The sequence below is a fragment of the Dermacentor albipictus genome, chromosome 7 (genome assembly GCF_038994185.2).
Source record: "Dermacentor albipictus isolate Rhodes 1998 colony chromosome 7, USDA_Dalb.pri_finalv2, whole genome shotgun sequence".
In the NCBI taxonomy this organism is placed as follows: domain Eukaryota; kingdom Metazoa; phylum Arthropoda; class Arachnida; order Ixodida; family Ixodidae; genus Dermacentor; species Dermacentor albipictus.
In genome coordinates, this window is record NC_091827.1 from 26,577,978 (window position 1) to 26,597,365 (window position 19,388).

The window sequence follows — 19,388 nt, forward strand, 5'->3', positions numbered from 1 at the left end:
CATAATTGTGTTGTCTGCTGCAGGTGAGGTTATAAATATTCTGTCGAGATGACCATGTTATAGCAAAAGGGAAAAGAAATGTTATTTTATATGTAGCGTACATATGCCTGTATGTCAAGTTGTATACGGTTCATGACACACACACACACACACACACACACACACACACATATATATATATATATATATATATATATATATATATATATATATATATATATATATATATATGCGTGTGTGTCGTATGTAGATCCACCGACGTGGGTACGCCATTAGACGTAGAAGGGGAGGGGGGGATCAAGTTGAGGGCAAACCTAATGCTCCATTTGTGGCTTAGGGAGCGATTGAGAGGATGTGAGGTGTCACGTGATGCCTTGTAGCACACTGACTTGATCGAAAGATCCTTGAAGAAATGAAAAGAAGCAGTAATAATTGGTTTTTCTTTTTGCAATAACACTTTTATTACACGTGCTGCCTTGCATATCAAACAGGAGTCAGGGCACTGCGCCATGCGCGCGAGACAGATCGCCGCGGTGGACTAGAAGAACACTCGTCTATGTACAGAGTCACAACCTTGTCTTCGATAGTTCTTGGCGTACACGTTTTAGAACACCATCATAACTATAGAAAATGCAAGCGAGAGGGGGAGATTCGTCGTAACAAAAATGCTGAGAGCGACCTGAACTGCAGTGTTCTAGCCTGCTACTGTGCGCTGGGGTAAATGGGGGAAGGAGAGAGAGAAAGAGAGGACGATGATAATTAGAGAAAAGTAAATGCGCACGAATAAAAAACACTAGAAACACTTGTTGTAGTCGCATATCCAGTTAACTTGCTCTCAAGGAAGCACCAATGGAATTAATGGCCTCACATAGAGAATTGAGGCCATGGACCTAAATGTTCTATAAAATGTTATGTCTGTGCATATATATCTGTCTTTGTTCTATTTCAGGTAATGAGCCCAGTGAGTACTTCCCTTACAACCACATTTACGTAGAGGAACAGATATAGATAGATAGATAGATAGATAGATAGATAGATAGATAGATAGATAGATAGATAGATAGATAGATAGATAGATAGATAGCCGAAAGTCCCAAAGCAACACTAGGGTTCTGTGGAACGCCTTAGTGGAGTGCTCCGAATTTGAGCACGTGGGTTTCTTCAAAGTGCACTTAAATCTAAGCAGATGCGGTGTGAATCGAACCCGAGACCTTGTGCTCAGCAGCAGAGCGTGCCAGCCGCTGAGCCCCTGCTGCATGCATTCGAATATGCCCGACCTGCAGTGACCTATCACCAGTTTTCCCTTGCGATGTCCAGACACACTCCATCTTGGTGCTGAGCTTAAATTTGGCGGCCTTGTACGTTGTCTAATCCAGAATAAAACTGCACAGTTCGGTGAGACTCAAGGGGATTTTCTGATCGTAACAACCACAAGGACACAGGCACCACATACAGAAAAAAATTAAATGCTCCCGGTATCGGCGTTTGAAGCCGACAGAGCAGTATTTCACGGCAACGAAAACATTAATTGGTGAATCGCATCTTGCCAGCTTTCGATAGAAGCCGAATTTTAATATGACGCAATATAGCACGATTAACTTACATAGGTTCACGACTCTGGACACCTTATTGAAGACCCTTATGCTCAGCACCATAATCCATATGGTCATATTGGTTTATGCGGACTATAGTCGGGGAGGGGGAGGGGGTTCATATTGTATACATATGATCATGTAGGATTATGGTACAGGTCATACGAAGCATGCACGTTTCTGTATACGGTGCGCATATAAGTCCATATAACACATGTAGATGTAGAAATATCTAACTCATAAATACCCATATGTGCTATTGAAACGTGAAAGAAAGTACTAGAGAAATGTACAACATACGGTTCACGGTGGTATAGCCAACAATGCCATGTTGTAAACGTGACAACATCAGGTCTGCACTAGTGTGCAAGCTAACTTCAAGTCATGGTCCTTGTGTACTTAAGGGAGCAGATCCACATACTATATTTCCATGGAACTGTAACGTGCAAAGAAAACAAATCTGTGCTTGTAGACGTTGTGACGTCACTTTGAAGGCTGCAGTAGCACGCACCGCACACCACCAATTCAAACAGACACACGCGAATATTGGCGTCCACAATATGCATACTACATAGACTCAAGGATTATTTGGCACTGATGCACTTTTGGAATGTATAAGCGTTGAAGGTAGTAATTGCACGTTGTTTTCGTTCGAGCGAAAAAAACAAGTTGCTGACGGAACAGGAATACAGCGGCAACGCGTCGATGCAGAGCCCCGTCCCACGATCATGTCCGCATTGAAGCAAGTCCTCGGGCAGGTTCATCTGTGATCGCCTCAATGGCAATATTGCCACACCTCAAGCCATGAGCGCAAAACACCGAGTCTCGCTACCACGGTTCACACAGCAGCGCGGGCGATTACGGTTCTCATTTCGTGCAGAAGTGACGTCACAATGACGTCCCTGTTCAACATTCTGAGGCAAGTCTTGTGAACGCAACTGTAAAAACAGTAGACACTACAACCAAAAAAAAAGAACATAGCTGCAGCCAACGCAAATATGTCTCCTTCTCCAGATATGGCTCCAGACAAAAGTGACGTTGCGGTCACATGCTTTGGCTAATGTTCCTCATTCCTGCCGGAAGTGACGTCACGTGGGCGTGTCGGCCGCCAGACAGCGACACCGATGCACCCGCCGGAACGTCCTCTTGCGGAGCGCCGGTTTCTGGCCGGGACACACGAATGTGACGCGGACCGGCCGGAACTTGACCGGCTTGCAGGCGGCGCACGACACGAACGCCGCCGCTCCTCCGCGTCCTATCCCGACCGCGTTCAGCGATGGCGCCGTGCCGTTGTTGCTCTTGTCCGAGGCGCCGGCGACCGCGACGTTGTAGCCGTGCGGAACGTAGAAGGACTTGCACTGTCCGTAACAGTAGCGGTTGCGTAGCAACGCCGAATGACAGCCTCGTTCCCAGACGCGCTGCACTAGCGGGGCCGTGCGGCACCAGTCGCGTCGAGGCCGCTGGTCCTGGTCTTCGGCGTCGTCGTCCTGCTTGTTGTGCTGTCGACGGTGGTGGTGGTTCTTGCGAAAGTCCCGAACCACGATGGCACGGCCCAGGACCAGTCCCGGACCGCCGTCCGAGCGAAGAACACGCTCGATGGGGGATCCGTTGCCGAACGGATGCTGCAACCGCACGCGACGAGGGTGGTGCATCGCCGCCGGAGACGCCGCTGATTGGCGCGCGGCAGGCGATGACGTCATAAGCGGCAGGCTGGCGAGCAGGAGCAGCAACCCTTCCGGAATCTGCATGTTTTCGGCGAGAGAGCTGTGTTCCCAGGCAGTCTTGTATACCTGCGGAGTGAAACAATGGGACAATCAGTCGGACAGGCACGTTTATTTAGGTTGCTGCTTCCTAGGCGAGCTACAGAAAAGGTTACGGGAACTAAAGGACGTAAATTACACTGCGCTGCAGAAGTAACGCCTCTTTACGATATTTTGTAGAGCGGCGTGGTCTGTGTGTTATCTCAGTTACTGATGCGAAAGCGTCAAATGGCCCATTGAGCAAAAAAGCAGGCGTCTGTAGCAGTGAAACGGCACTTAAATTCCCATTGGCTACGACGCCACATCACGAGGACACATACGACGCCACATCACGGAGCAGAACGGGCGAATCGGAACAGCTGCTGATGAGATAGCGCGCCAGGTGTCGCTGAGAGGGAGAGGGCATCACCGCGGCGCTACGTCACCAGCGCTCCTCGACGGTGTAGACACGGCGACGCCGCAGGGCAAGACGGGTTGTCGGGAAGTAGTCACGTGACGCGCGCGTGCGGGTGCCGCCGTCTCGCTCTCTCAAGCCAGCGCGCGGTTCGTATCTCTCTCTTTCCTCTCTCTCTCTCTCACCCCCACTATGCGCGCCTCCTGGCCTTGGTGGCCGCTGCTGCTACCTCGGTATCTCGTCGCGCAGGACGTCGGTGTCACGCGGCGTCCTTGATTTCTCAGCAATATCGTACACATGATTGCGGTCTACAGCCAACGTGCTAAGTAGAAACTGCACAGAGAAAAAAAAACCGCACCAACTTAATCCCAAACCTCGATAACCCACCCAGCAGCAAAACGAAAACATTTCTAGTCGCGCAAAACTCGAAGGACCGCTCAGTGGCGTTCAACTGGACATATACTTTCACATTCCCAACTCATAAGAAATGCTTAGGTGTCTTCGGATTTCTTGAACGCCAACAATATATATACGCGGAAATGGAACCCACGACTTCATACCCGACCGCAGAACACCGCATTGACATGTGTACGCTTAACGTAGCAATCCCGTACGAAGCATATATGGTTAGTAAAGAAACGCCCAAAGGATAGCACGGGGCTTGTGTATCGCACCCACATCCTTATGGAAGTCAGCAGTGTCGCCGTAAGCTCAGCATGTGCCATGTGTTTACGCACAGAACGGCAGTATATCGATGCTTGGTCAATAGTATATGCTTTATCTTAATTGGTTGTTTGGCTGACCCTAGTGTTGATTATAGGTGTTTAATGTCCTAAAGCAACACTGGTGCTATGGAAAACGTAATAGCAGAGGGCTTGGGATCAATTTTGACCAATCGATGAGCCCTGAACGAACAACCGCTCAACAGATCAAAATGAAGTTTGTTTCACTCTAGATAAAAAGACTAATTATACCAACTGTTGCATGCGTATATTTTTTATATAACACCCTTAGTTCCTTTTAAAGAACACATCGAAAATCAGTCAACTTCAAAAGTAATTATTACACAATATGAATCCCAAAACGTTTGTTGCGATTTCATATATCTGCTCCAAAAACAGATATCACAGTTCCGTAAGCTTTAGTTACGTGGAATTATTAATGTTTTTACGTGAGCTTCCGAAAATTTGTGTTAGAGAATGTCGGCTTCGTGCGCTGTGGACGTCCTGATAGAAGCAACTCACAGAATCGCGATATATATACATATATATATATTCTTAAAGTTGTATAGTTGTATAATTGTATAATTTAGATTTTCGGCAATCATGCATTGCAGTAGCCTGATTCTCGCAGTCAGACAAAATTTATAAATATTTTATTTCGATCAGCGTGTCAATAGATGCACCATGCTGGAGTTTTTTGTTGAAAGCCAGGCTCGCCAAGTTGCGGTCATGAGTCAAATAAATGCTGTACAGAATTTCAAACAGAAGTTTTTTGTTTAGGTTTTGAACTGACTCGTCAAAAAATCTAATGCCACATACTGTACCACAACGACATGTGATCAAATGAGGTTGCATATAAAATAAATGCGTTCATGTGAGACTGTTGCACTCTTAAAAAAATGTACATCCTTTGGAGCTTAGGGGCTTATCTTGTCCCACAACGATAAGCGTCAACTGTCTTGCCCGCATTCCTTTCTTTAACGCTGCGACCCCGATACTTCCAAGTCACAAACGGCTTGCGCGTTATCAGCGTGACACATCATTATCGGCAGGAAAATAGCGAGCGCCGAGTTTTAAAGATAGGAAACGCAAGCAAGGCAGATGACAACTATCGTTGCAGGACAGAATAAGCCGCAAAGTGTGGAAACTTTTTTAAAGAATGTAGATATATGGGGGGGGGGGGGGACTATGTGGCATGTGAGATTTTTTTTTACAAGCGCGGGTGCTGTACCACATGTGATCGAAAAGATAGAGTGGCGCGATACAAGAACAGTCAGCAGATTTCAACGCGCGCAATGATTCCATGATTGTTCCAAGACTGCACCTCCCCACGGCATTTACCCGAACTACGACTGGGTCGAATGCCTATACGTTTCGATATGAAGTCGACATGTACAGGAGAGTAAAACCGCATTTACTACAATCTTGAGCCAAAGGATCACACGTGGGTGGAATGGAAAGGCCGTTTCAACGAGTACACTCCTAAATAATTGAAACGCGAACCGCAACGAAAAGCTAGGAACACATTTTACGCACAATTACACAGATTAAAGTGCGACGTGTAATCGCTCTACAGCCACATTATAAGCATTGGCTTAGTCCCAAGTGTACGTCTTGGAGTCTCAATTAAGCCGCTGCTACAGATTCAGGTGAAGCTGAAAACGAAACAATGCAATGGTGTTGCTTCGGAATCTCTAGCACTTCATTTTTTGACCACTGTATACATGAAATAACGCTGCTTCCGTTATTCCTTTATGACAGCATTACGTTAAATCGGCCGCCTCAACTATGACTGAATTTCATGACAGCGCGTTTCCACGTGAACAATGTAATATATGATGATAAATTAACCTCGCGAACTGTATACTTCAGCTTTCTCTTATTTAGCCCTCGGGATAAAATTTGATTATCAGAAAGTCAGTAACGTTGCTTTCGTGGTCGCGCGACCCCTTCATGACGTCATTCGCCCGAGACCATGACTGTATCACGTGCGTGCGGCAGATGTCATAGTAGTCGTAGCGTTCGGTCTGCACGTAAAGACAGTTCAGTCGCAACGCGCGAAGATTGTGCATTTTATATACATGTAGCAGACGTCTGAACTATCGATGAAAGCCTCGAAGCCGATTGCGCAGTTTGATGAGAGGCACGTGAATGAACACGTTTGAGCACAGGAGCAGTTTATCTAATTAACGCCTAGTAAAGATGTTTTGAACATTTCTGCATTCGCAACACACGACCTACGCAAAATACACCAAAGTTGCATGATAAACAGCCTAAGCTCACAACCTGCTGGGTGTGCGATAGTAATTGTCTCACAACTATCAAACTTATAACTGCAATCTTGGCAACTTTTGATGCAGGGAAGTACAGGTTAGTTCGCGGGAATTCAAGAACTAAACTTACTAAACATCGATGTGACAGTCAGAGAGTGCAATCTTTCTACTGCTTGTGAAGGAGTAGTAAAATGTACCGTTTACTTTGCATAGATTTTTCGGCGCTCTGATATAATGATGGCAGGAACGGGATTGCAACCATTCATATTTGCGCGGTTCTACTGGCTGAAAGTGTCAACTTTGCAACTGGTGCGGAACGTTTTATCGAACTGAATGCGCAAGTTTTTCCATACTCTTTCCCGGGGCCATGGAGTATATATAGATATTACAGGTCATTGACGCATGACCCTGTACATACTTTAGCTTAGTGAAACCGCAGTTGTAGCCCTTCCGAATGTACAGCAAGACGAATCAAATCAATAACACAACACAGAAGTTTTAGTAGAAAAGCCAGCGATGTGGGCCACTAAATTCACTTCGCCGATTTGCAACGAAAATTTCGCCCGTATGTGAAGCCCGGATGCCCGAGGCATCCGGTGAAATTATTAGGTTGGTGTGGAACAACGTACTCCGTGAAATAATGACGTGATGAGTAGCTCTCAAGAACACTTACCACAAACTCCTGTGGATGAGAGAAGTCGACTCTGTTCTTTTCGGATCTCACATAACATACGTTGGAGCTGGTTCCACAGTCTTTTGACGGCACCGCAATATATGATCAATCCAGTGAGCTCGGCGCTGAAATCGTCGCACCGCACTCCCGAACAATAACCTCGAAATAGAAAAACAATAGACTTTCACGAGAGGAAAGGCGAGAGAATGTCGATTGTCGAATACGGCGCCGACTAAAAGCGAACGGGGTCCGTGAACACCGAACGAAGGCGCTCTCACGTCCTTCTTCACAACAATTTTTAAGTAGGGCGGCCAACAACAGCGAATACTCGAATAGAAAAGCAGACGACGCGCGCCACGGAGAGGAGCAGACGACGCGGCGGCGGCGCGTCTCGTCGTCTGCTCCGCGGCGGTCATGGATCAACCAATAGCATCGCGGCGCGCAGCGCCACGGAGGAGAGGGGGTCTCGTGGCGCCCTCTCCGAGAGGGCGTGGCAAAGTCGCCGCCGCCGCCGTTCAAGTTCACTTGGCGCCAGTCGGCCAAATGGCGTCGTCTGCGCTGCCGGCTCGCTGCGGCCGTCGTCTGTTTCGCGCTCCCATGCGCAGTGGCCGTTCAAAACCCCGTTGCAAATCAAAAACGCTTTCTTGCCCCCTCCTCACAGCGGGAGATTTCGCACACCTCTACTACCTTCCCTTTCTTAGCCTCTCTCTCCTTCGCGTTGTGCATCTGTTGCTGATTTTCTGCCTGTCAGGCCCTGCCCCTCCGGCCCCCCTTGTATATGTACGTTCGTTCCGCAACATGCGTACCTGCAGGGATCTCTTTATTTATCTATTTACTTATTTATTTGTCGTGACGTGCTTATTTCGGGGCCGTTTCTGTTTCGCTCTTTTGTCGGAGCGGCTCTCTCGCGCTTCATTTACCGAGTTCCTTCCTGGACGGGCCTTCCCCGGGTAGATGCGTGCAGCACGGCCAAGGCGTTAGCGCAATCAGCCGTACCCGATATTAACCGGCAATCTTCACACTTTCGAACGTTTCGTGACTATACCAGTGTTTTTTGTATCGTGCTATCAAGCGATGGGTCTGTTGGACGCGTGGACTCACGCCGAACGCTCGTCGATATTATACGCACGAGCGGTTTCCGGTTTAAAATTAAAGCTCTCCATAAAGGTGGCGCTCATGCCGCGCCTTCGACAATACTGAAAGGTTTTAGCAACAGACGAAGCCACGCACCGCAGACGCGTTTTTACTGCCGACGTTTTTGAGGTGGATTAGGCAGACAGAAGGGGAGCATTGGAAATGCTGTTGCCCGTAATCGTTTCCTCATGCTTTTTTAATCTTGTTTGTTTCGGCGAGGAGGGGGAAAAAGAAAACTGTCGGGCGTGTCTGGTTGCACTGGTTACCTGCATGCGAACCCGTGTTGCTCCGAACGGTCTATAGACCTCAAGAACTATCATCTTGTAGCGAAATTGGACGGAAAGTGCGAAGTGATTGAGCACTCTTGGCAGGTGATATTTCCGCAGCTCTGAGAAGCTGACAGAATGAAGGAAGACGAACTGGAACGGAACTGTCAGCAACCCATTCCGTTAAACAACGGACAGCCGAGTATTGAAAATGAAGCGAAAAAATGCGAAATAGCTAGACTAGACTAGACTTCTTCACATCTCATCACATGTTTGCACTGTTCCGAGCTGCAATGCATTCGAAAAATTATGCCTAGAAGCATTTCTTCAGCATCAATAAAGGGGACGCGGTGAGTGATACATGTTATAGTGGCAGGACAAATTTGAAGAATATCTGTGAAGACAACGTTTTGACAAGGGAACTTTTCTTCACAAAAGCGACTAAAACCTAAAGAAGACAATGACCAGACTTGACAAAAAGCCTCCTTATCAAAACGTTGGATGCAGTGATAACCCTTGTCTGAACACTGTTTATTTTTCAGTATTTTTTTTTTGAAAAAGTCAGTACGTACAAATGTCTGGACCCATAGCCACAAGGCTAGTAGAATGTCCATGGCAAAATGGGCATACGAAACAGCAGACAGACAGACAATGAACTCTTATCAATGAGTTCGAGCAGGAGAGGGCAAACATAGATAGGTAATGGCACTGTAACAAAATTTCAACGAAGTTTCCCATAGATGAACATTTCAAATGTTAGAAAAAGTAAATGCATCAGGTTGATCAAATAGAATCAAAACGACCAGGTCAACACTAGCAAAACAAAGAATAACACGTGAACTACTCCACTGAACCAAACAACTTTGAATCATGCGGCAGCCAATTCGAGTCATCTATTGTTCTAGAGAAGAAGGAGTATACCCGTAACAGTTTGTGCGTGCAGAAATAGGTTTGATACTCTTGCTTGTGACAAGAAACTCCAGCTATATACTTTTCATATGCTCTCCTGGTTTTATATCATCATCAGTCTGTTTTATGTCTACTGCAGGACGAAGGCCTCTCCCTGCGATCTCCAATCACCCCTGTCCTGCGCCAACCGATTCCAACTAGCGCCCGCGAATTTCCTAATTTCGTCGCTCCACCTAGTCTTATGTCGTCCTCGATTGCGTTTCCCTTTTCTTGGTACCCACTCTGTGGCCTTAATGGTCCAACGGTTATCTAACCGGCGCATTACATGACCTGCCCAGCTCCACTTTTTCCCTCTTGATGCCAATTAGAATATCGCTTATACCCGTTTGCTCTATGATCCAAACCGCTCTCTTTCTGTCTCTTAATGTTATGCCTAGCAATCTTCGTTCCATCGCTCTTTGCGTGGTCCTTAACTTGTTCTCAAGCTTCTTCGTCAGTCTCCAAGTCTCTGCCCTATGTCAGCACTGGTAAAATGCACTGATGGTACACCTTCGTTTTTAGTGATAATGGTAAGCTTTCAGTCAGGAGCTGGCAATGTCTGCCGTGTGCGATCCAACCCATTTTTATTCTTTTGTTAATTTTCCTTCTCATGATCAGGGTTCCCCATGATTAATTGACCTAAATAAACGTACTCCTTCACAGACTAGAGAGGCCGACTGGCGATCCTGAACTCTTTGCAGAATGCCGTGAATGGAAGAAGTTGAGTTTTGCTGGGTTACGTCTGTCCTTCAACGAGTCTAATTTGGTTGAGGAGAGCATCTCAAACGGAGGGCCTCTTCGAAGCGTTTCACACTGAATTGGCGCGCACATACCTGTGTGGCCTTCCTCCATTAGCCTTTTATGCCACGTGCTTCGAGTCTTTTCTGTCTTCTTTTGTCTCACGCTGTTTTCTCACTTCTCTTCTTCCATTTTTTGTTCCTCGAATCATGACAAAATGTTATGCCCCTTCCCCTATATGCTTACACACACACACAGGTCCCAAGAGACTTCCTATTGATCGGTCTGAAACCACACAAGTCACAATACCTTATAGATATTGTGGGAACGGCGTGGTCCAGCAGTTCACGTGACTAGTACACACAATAACGAAGTTACATAGACTATCTCGACACATTCTGAACACATCAACAACATGTACACAGACTAGCGACATAGGGACTTGTGAAATAAGAGAAAAGTGACTAGTGAAATAAGGGAAAGAGATACTTATTGTTTCTTGGCTAACTTGGACGTCAAAAATGCACGACCGGAAGTTTTCTACGGCCATGAACACATTAATTGCCATTGCTTTAAAGGGTCTGTAAAGGGTCTACTGTTTCAAGGAAATGAAAGGGGACGAAAATGGATCTTTCCATCTTCAAGATGTGCTATGCTACGCAGCATCCTGACGTTGCAAATTATTGGATTGCTATGCCGCACGAGTGCGCAAAAGCTGATTCTTTGCGCGTGCAGACATGGTTTCCTCGTAGGATAAACAGCAAGGCCACCTCTAAAACAGTTCACAAGACACTATATATAGCACGTTCAAAGTTATAGTACGCAAGTGATGGGATTCCGCTCAGGTCAAACTAACATTCACTTGCGTATATATCACGCATCTTGAATTACAACCGCTTGTTTAAGATGTAAAGCAGTGATTTGGGCTTGTTGGTAAGACATCGTGAGGCTTATAGCGCGTTAAAAGGACAAGGACGAAAGTGAGACGTGACACACACAGGCGCTAACTTGTTGCAAGTTAGCGCCTGTGTGTGTCACGTCTCACTTTCGTCCTTGTCCTTTTAACGCGCTATAAGCCTCACCTTATTTAAGATGTTATAACGCATTATTTACAATTCTATGATCACAAGCCCCTGCACTTGATTTTCCAACTTACTGCCTTTGTGTTACTATAGCTTGTTTGTTCGTTTGTATGCTCGCTTGCTTGTTTGTTTGTTCGTTTGCTTGCTGCACTCTCCTTCGTAATGTCCATGGCTCTGAGGGCACAGTAAACAAATGAGTCAATGAATAATTGTTGTCTAATGTGCACAATGGCATTGCGTTCGCAAGCCACTTGCGTACAGTGCACCCGTGGAAGGCAACCGCACCGTATGGCACTGCGTGCGCATGCGCAAGCTTGGGTGCGGGCTCTTGCGGTGCGCTCTCGTGAGATCCCGTTGCTGGCGAGATAGCGACAGATGTCTCGCACAATGGCTGCAGCGTTTTAGAGCTGTACGAGCGGTCGCTGTACGTGTTACGCTTTTCAGTCGCGATAGACGTGGCGTCATATAGAAGTTAAAAAATGTATATAGTATAATGAAATTTTACGTGTCAACACCACGATCTTACGAAGCACACCGTTGTGGGGGGGGGGGGGGACTCGAAAATAATTTTGATCATGCACCTGCGGCTCTTCAACGCATGCTCCTAAATCCAAGCATAAGCGAGCGCTTTTCAATTTCGCCTCCACCGAAATGCGGCCTCCGTTGTGGGGATCGAGCCCACGACCACGAGTTCAGTCACGCCACGGGAAAGTTACCGTGGCAAGTGGCATATATGCGGAAAAACACAGAACGGGACGCAACAAGGAGCAATTTCTTGCGAGGCACGAGAATCGAAACACAAAAGTATACGAAATTCGCAAGCATCAAAGGAAAGTTTCACACACACAAAAAAATGGAGGACGCTTAAGCTTCGCCTTTAAGAATGGAACGCGACAGCCTTCAAAGACACCTTACTGCTTTTCATGCTTCCCGGCAACTGCAGCTTATGTGACCGTAACGTTTACCGGGAAACACTGGTTGCGAACACTATGCACGAACGTGAGCTTTCTGATAGAAACGCGGCCTCTTGCGTGGGTCGATCCCCTGTTATTATTTCGCACTTTCAATATTTTACTTCGAGAAGAGCTAACATAATGGACATACGCTGTCGGTGTTCTTTTCCATTACATTTGTTTGTGGGCTGCCGTTCTCAACATTCCCAGGAATAACGTTGTAAAGAATGAAGGACAAGGTATGAGCAACTTCGATGGTAGAGAAGTGGTTGGGTATGCGTGGTTCGGAATTTGGTTTGTACAGAAAGTTTGCCATTACCTTGGCTAGGCTTAGTGACGAAGGTGTGCGTACAGAAGAAGAAGAAGGAGCCCGGAACACAAAACGTTTACTTTTAAACTCACACGCCCAAATTGTTAACTCCCTTGTTATCATTATTATTTTAGGCACCTAATTAAACCGCCCGATTCTTGGCCAATCCCCCACTGTGGGTATGTGCCACGGCCACTAAGGACAACAACAACAACAACAACAAGCGTTTCTACCGACGCCCCTGCGTGTTCCATGTCGGGGACGTCCACCTCTCACGCCATGGCGCCTACAGCGTCATGGACTCCCTCGAAGGCCCACGTCTTCGATGTTGTTGTCCCTGCGGGGAATGGTCCCGAGACCGTCGTCGACGCGACGGCCTCAATAGTTGGCCTCTCTGAGGTCTACTGCGTTCAGCACATGGGAGGCCTCAACTTCCAAGTCACCGTCAAGAGCATGGCTTCCATGACTCTAATCGTCGATGCTGGCTGCCTCGTCATCGGTGGCGAGCGTTGTCCCATCGTTCCCGTTGGCCCGCAGGTAACCAACGTAACCTGCCTCTTTTTGCCGTCCTTCGTTCCGAACGAAGTCCTCGTCCAGGCACTATCACCATACGGCAAGGTTCTGTCTGTCAATGCTGGTCTTACGAGCGGACGACGTGGCGTGCTCACGGGCACACGCTTCGTGCGTATGGAAATGAGTACCACAACCCCGGTCCCACATTATCTGCGAGTCTCTGGTCATCGTGTGACGTTTGACTACCGCGGCTTGCAACGCGTGTGTCGTCGGTGCGGTTCCAGCGACCACTACCGTGCACAGTGCACCGCAGCGTTCTGTGGCCGTTGTGGCGTCCATGGCCACGAAAGCGACGGGTGTGACCGTCCTTGTCGGCGTTGCGGGGATAGTCACCCTACGGTCGCGTGCCCTGTGCGGCGTTCATACTCAGACGCTGCTACTGGAGCCTTTCCCCCCTTACCGCCGGCGTCAGCTGCGGTTGCGACTGCGCGTGACGCCATAACCAAAGAAATTGCACTGACACCGCATGAACTAGCGTCAAGAAATGAAAAAGAAGAGGCATGCAGCTCGAGAAGCCACAGCGCGCCATGTTCGCCGGCCTCCTCTACTGAAAAAAAATGGCTGTGGCTTAGGTAAGGTTAAGCCCAGGATGCGAAGCATACTAGCCTTTATTTTAGTTGTTGAACCACTGTTTAGCCTGGTGAACTGCTGTTGCTTGGCTATATTTGGTTCGGCTAGACGAAGAAACAACTCATGCATTACTTCTTCGCCTTCAAGAGTGGAACGCGACAGCGTTCCCGTCGACCCGCTAAGGGGTGTAAGACAATGGGCTACAGGGCAGCGACTACGCGCCCCGCATTGGACGCGGTGAGCGTCGAGCAAAGCAGCGTTCGGCGCGGCAACGAAATGTGCGCCTGAGCAAGAGACGCACGCCTTAGAAACAGCGCGTTTCTAAGGCAACACCGCATTCACTAGAGGCGCTTTTGTACCGCTTTGAAGCGTTGTACTCGTGGCTCAGTGGTAGCGTCTCCGTCCCACACTCCGGAGACCCTGGTTCGATTCCCACCCAGCCCGTCTTGCAAGAGTTGAGCCAAAGCCACTTCTCCTCTGTCGTGACGTCACGGTGTCACGTGATTTCATGGTCACCGCCGCGCCTGAGGAGCTGGGTTGAGCCCTCGTAATATGCTTCGCATAAAAGAAGACCGTGACGTGGCGGATCGCAAGACGCCATGTTCGCTGGCCTTTCAAGCAGCGAAGGACACGCGTGCTGTGGCCGAAAGCGCCTCCACTTCGGCTGCTACCATCACTCCTCCTCATCCCAGCAAAGTTTTGAACGCGGATAAAGTGCCTGACCCTGCGATCGCTGCAGTCCATGTACCCACGAAATCTGCTGCGGCTTCATCCGCCTCAGTTGCTTCTCCTACAGCGGCGCAGCCATTGCATCTGGGTGGGCCCCCGGCTGCCGAGGTTGTCGGCGACGATGAAATCAATCCCGCCGTCCTACCGCTACCGACATCATCCTCATCAGAAAACAGCTTCAGCCTCGGAGTTGATAGCAGCGTTGGACTCTCGCCAAGCCTGGATGAACTCGACATAGAAATGGCGGCCGCACGAGACGTAAAGCGCGCTCATGCGTCAGCCTCTGGCTCGGACGGCGGCCCCGATCGCCGTGCCGAGTTACAGCGGCCCAAAAAACCTCGGCCTTCTTCGAGAGGGTCGAAGAAGTGACGCGTGTACTGCTTAACCCCTGTACTTGTTCCCGGGGCGCCGACTTGAACAACACGACCAGGTCAGTTTGGTGATACATTTAATTAATTATGGCTGACACCCTGAAGATTATTTCATTAAATGCACAAGGGTTCCGAAGTCCTGTAAAACAAGCCGAAATTATGAGCGTGGCCCGCGCAAAACAGTGTGACATACTGTGTTTACAAGAAACAAATTTTTTCACCATTGGACATGTCCTCACTTTCAAACGCACTTTTAACCTAGACTGTTTCTTCTCCTTCGCTACATCACGATCTAGCGGAGTTGGTATTATTATTTTCAACAGAGCTCTCTTGCGAGATCATCATGTCTTTTATGATGGGACTGGGCGAATATTGGCATTTGATTGTGTACTATCTTCATTTAGGTTACGGATTTTGTGCATATATGGACCCGCGCAGGCCATTAAGTCCAATGATTTTTTCCGTGACCTGGACGTGTATTTCCTTGACGGTCGTCACGTGGTGCTCGTTGGGGATTTTAACTGCGTCTTAGACACGCGAGCAGATGTGCAGGGCCCGGGCTGGGGTCGCCCTGATTGGAACGCACGGGAGTTGCGTCGCCTCGTCCAGCATTTTTCGTTGCTGGATACATATTGACTTTTTCATGGTTCTTTATTTGGCTGGACCTGGCGACGCGGTGCGTCGTCAAGCAGGTTAGACCGTGCCTATGTGCCAAGCAGTTTAGCTCAGTATGTCAACCAGTCTGATGTGATAGCGTTACCTTCATCCCCTGTTTATATTTCCGATCACAAACCAGTAATACTTGAAATTCGCTTCCCTGCTTCCTCATCAGTAAAACCCTGGCGTCTAGACATGCGCGTTCTACATGACGCGCGCTCGCGCTCTTGTTTGTCACGAGTTTTGGGCGCCTCTGTTTCTAGATCTGACCGAGAGTCATGGGATGCGCTTAAGGTGCAGTGGCGTCTACACTGTTCAGTTGAAGGACGTGCACTCAGACGACGTATGTCAGAGGAACTGGCGGATACTGCCACGAAGCTCCGCATCGCCCTTCGGGTCAATCAACTGACTCCGTTGATGCAGTCCTGGCAGCGTGAGCTACGGAGGCGTTTCCAACGCCTCATCGCGGCGTCGTCTTTGTCAGCTGCTGCTTGGCGATGCAGACGTAATCCGTGTGCACACCCCGAAGTTCTGCGCTTTTCAAGAAACTCGCTTTTTAGACAGCCGAATGCATTCGGTTCTGCGGCCCCAAGAGCACTTCCTGTTACACCACCTCCCACACGTGATTATTCGCTCTTTGTAACGCATTTTGAAAACATGGCCCGTACGACCATGCAAATAGATTCTGGCTCTCAAGGACTTCATACTTTGCTTAGTGGGCTGCCTCAGGTTCCACCTGAGGTAGCTAACCGTCTTTGTGCACGACCATCAGCCGAGGAAGTGAAGGCAGCATTATCTTCTATGAAGCGTGGCTCGGCCCCAGGGCCGGACGGGTTACCCGTGGAGTTTTATCTAACGTTCTGGGAAGATATTGGTGCCACTTTCGTATCGGTTATCAGCCAATTCTTTGAGAACTTTGATTTCCCGTTTAGTTTTCGGGACGGTCGTATTGTGCTGATACCTAAGCACGATCCGTCATCAGTTCGTCCAGGGGAATGGAGGCCAATCACGCTTCTCAACGTTGACTACAAAACTGCCACAGCTGTTCTCACCCGGCTCTTGAGAAACCTGATGCCTTCCCTAATAGGACACCATCAGGCATGCTCAGTCCCTGGCAGAGAGATACACAGTCTTTCGTTCGTAACTCGTGACATAATGACATACACGCTGACCAGGTCGGCACGTGGTCTCTTAGTTTCACTGGATCAAGAAAAGGCATTCGATCGCCTTGAACATAACTACATTTTTAATGTACTGACCTCGTTCGGCTTCTCGTCAAATTTTGTTGAACTTATTAGGAATACCTATTCAAATATCCGAAGTACATTGTTCCTTGATGGTCGAGAAAGTGCACCGTTTCCCGTTACTCGTGGCGTTCGTCAAGGGTGCCCTCTGTCCCCAGTACTCTTTGTGCTCAGCCTTGAACCATTCCTGCGCTCAATAGTGAGAGACCCTTACGTATGCGGTCTACCACTGCCTGGTAGCGGTGTTGTGAAGGTGACAGCCTTCGCCGATGACATCACATTATATCTCAGGAATGAAGATAGCTTAACCCGTAGCCTTCGAATTTTCACTGAGTACGGAAATATTTCAGGTGCTGCGCTAAATATTTCAAAATGTCGTTATTTGTTCATTGGTTCACCACAGACACGCCTAAGTCCCCTTTTCCGTCTTCAAAAGAGCAATTCTCTTCGCATTTTAGGCCTTGACTACACCTCTAATGGCATATCAGACTCTGTGTGGCTCTCAATTCTTGAAGATGTAAGGCGAAATATTGAAGATGTTCAAGGTTATGATTTACCCCTATCAGAAAGAAGGTACTTAGCGCAGTCTGTATTTTGCGGCCGAGTGTGGTACGTTTGTCACATCGTACAGCCACCATTACGGGTTACTAGGTCCTTGCAGTCCCTTCTTGGTGCCTTCTTCTGGTCGGGCCGTACAGAACTGGTCTGTCGCGCGGCGCTTGGGCAACCACGCTCTCGCGGCGGGTTCGCCTTCCCATCCGTGTCTGTCCGCTGCCGGCTGCTTGCTCTGCGATTTCTGCTCCGTCTGTTACATCATGATCAGTGTCCAGCGCGTGAACTCGCTTGCTATTTCCTTGGCACGAAAATTCGCTACATGTTACCGGGCGTACACTTAAATCGCGGCCCACAAGTGTTAAACGCACCTACATTTTACTGTGCGGCCGTGGCATTTTATCGCCACATACAACAGGTATGTCCTGATGTAGACGTTCTACAAAACCGTGTAGTAGATACTATGTCAGCCTTACTGCTTCCTCTAGTTCCCCCAGCGCACCTCGCACGTTCCAATAATGTGTCGTGGGATGCGATAACGGCGTCATTTTTGCCTGGCCAGCTATACGCGACTTCATGTGGCGTCTAGGGTGGCAAGTGCTTCCAACTCGGGACAGGCTTGAGCGGTGGGGCGTTGTCCCATCTTCGCAGTGTCCCAATTGCCCCCTTCAAGAATCCAATAAACATGTACTGCTGCAATGCGTCGTTGCCAGGATATTTTGGAGGGCCGTGCATAATGGATTTCGTGGCCTTAGAGTTAACCGCTTTATTACATCTGGTCGCTGCTCACGTGGCCGCTTCGCGCGACTTTTAATTGCTGCGGGGTCCTTCTGTCTATGGCGTAACCGGTGCGAGGCAGTTGCCATGGGACGTCGTCACCGCGCTCTATTTCCACTTATGGGGAGGCTGTACTCTGAGCTACTGTCGTTTCTGTCGGAGGAGTTGTTCTTCCTTGGAGAAGAAGAGTTCCTTCGACAGTGCACGGTCATGTCGTTTCCTGTCGGTGGCTAATGGATGCGTATGGCTGAATTTTCGTCCAGCCTGGTTCTTGTAGCCAGACCATCAGAATTATTCATGTAATGCACATAGAATGCAGGTGCCCGTGATTTCTGTGTGTGTGTCCTCTCGTATACATGATAATTTTTGTATATACACATCTCGTGCACATTACTTCAAAATTGTGCATAAAGTGTTCTATCACATCATCATTGTATATAACCATTGTGTACACTGTATATATTGAAAATCATTTTGTACATGTGGCATTTAGTTTATGTGTAACTGTGCCTTTCCGTGGGTATACGTGTTTACGTGTTGGTGCGTGAGGACTCGGACACTACTTACGTTGACAACGCGCTGTGTTTCGTTTCTTACATGTTATCGTCCGGGTGGAATTGTGCCGTGATTATGACTGTGTTCGTATCGTCTCTTGTCGAAATAAACTTTTTCTAAACACAGCAATTTATGTTGGTGCGTGAGGACTCGGAAACTACTCGCGTTGACAACGCGCTGTGTTTCGTTTCTTACATGTTATCGTCCGCGTGGAATTGTGCCGTGATTATGACTCAGTGTTCGTATCGTCTCTTGTCGAAATAAACTTTTTCTAAACGCAATTTATGCGACACAGGATCTTTAACGCTGTCGCATTAAAAAGGTCCTGTGACATGCGCAGAACGCAGGTATAGTGCAAAACGCGAGGAATGCACCCGCGAGACACCTGTGAAGCAGCTGACCACTCGGAGCAGTGACGCCATGGTGACGCGCTGGCGCCTCTTGGCAATCCGGGCGCAGAGCGGTATCATAGGTGGTGGTGGCGTCTGGAATCACACTCGGCGTCCAACGAGCTG

The 19,388-nt window shown here is 48.3% G+C and overlaps 1 protein-coding gene across 4 annotated transcripts in view; it reads right to left on the reverse strand.

The window, feature by feature from the left end:
* Positions 1-494: 494 nt before the first annotated feature.
* The window catches only part of LOC135919270 (gremlin-2-like), a 77,737-nt gene continuing 58,843 nt past the window's right edge, over positions 495-19,388 (reverse strand). For 3 of the 4 annotated variants that reach the window (XM_065453003.2, XM_065453004.2, XM_070521180.1), the window contains one exon: positions 495-3,382. In XM_065453003.2, the coding sequence (XP_065309075.2) occupies positions 2,681-3,382 (702 nt within the window). In that variant the 3' untranslated portion in view covers positions 495-2,680. Of the gene's footprint in view, positions 3,383-7,414; positions 7,569-19,388 lie in introns of those variants that run through there. The other variant, XM_065453006.2, reaches the window with a different exon arrangement.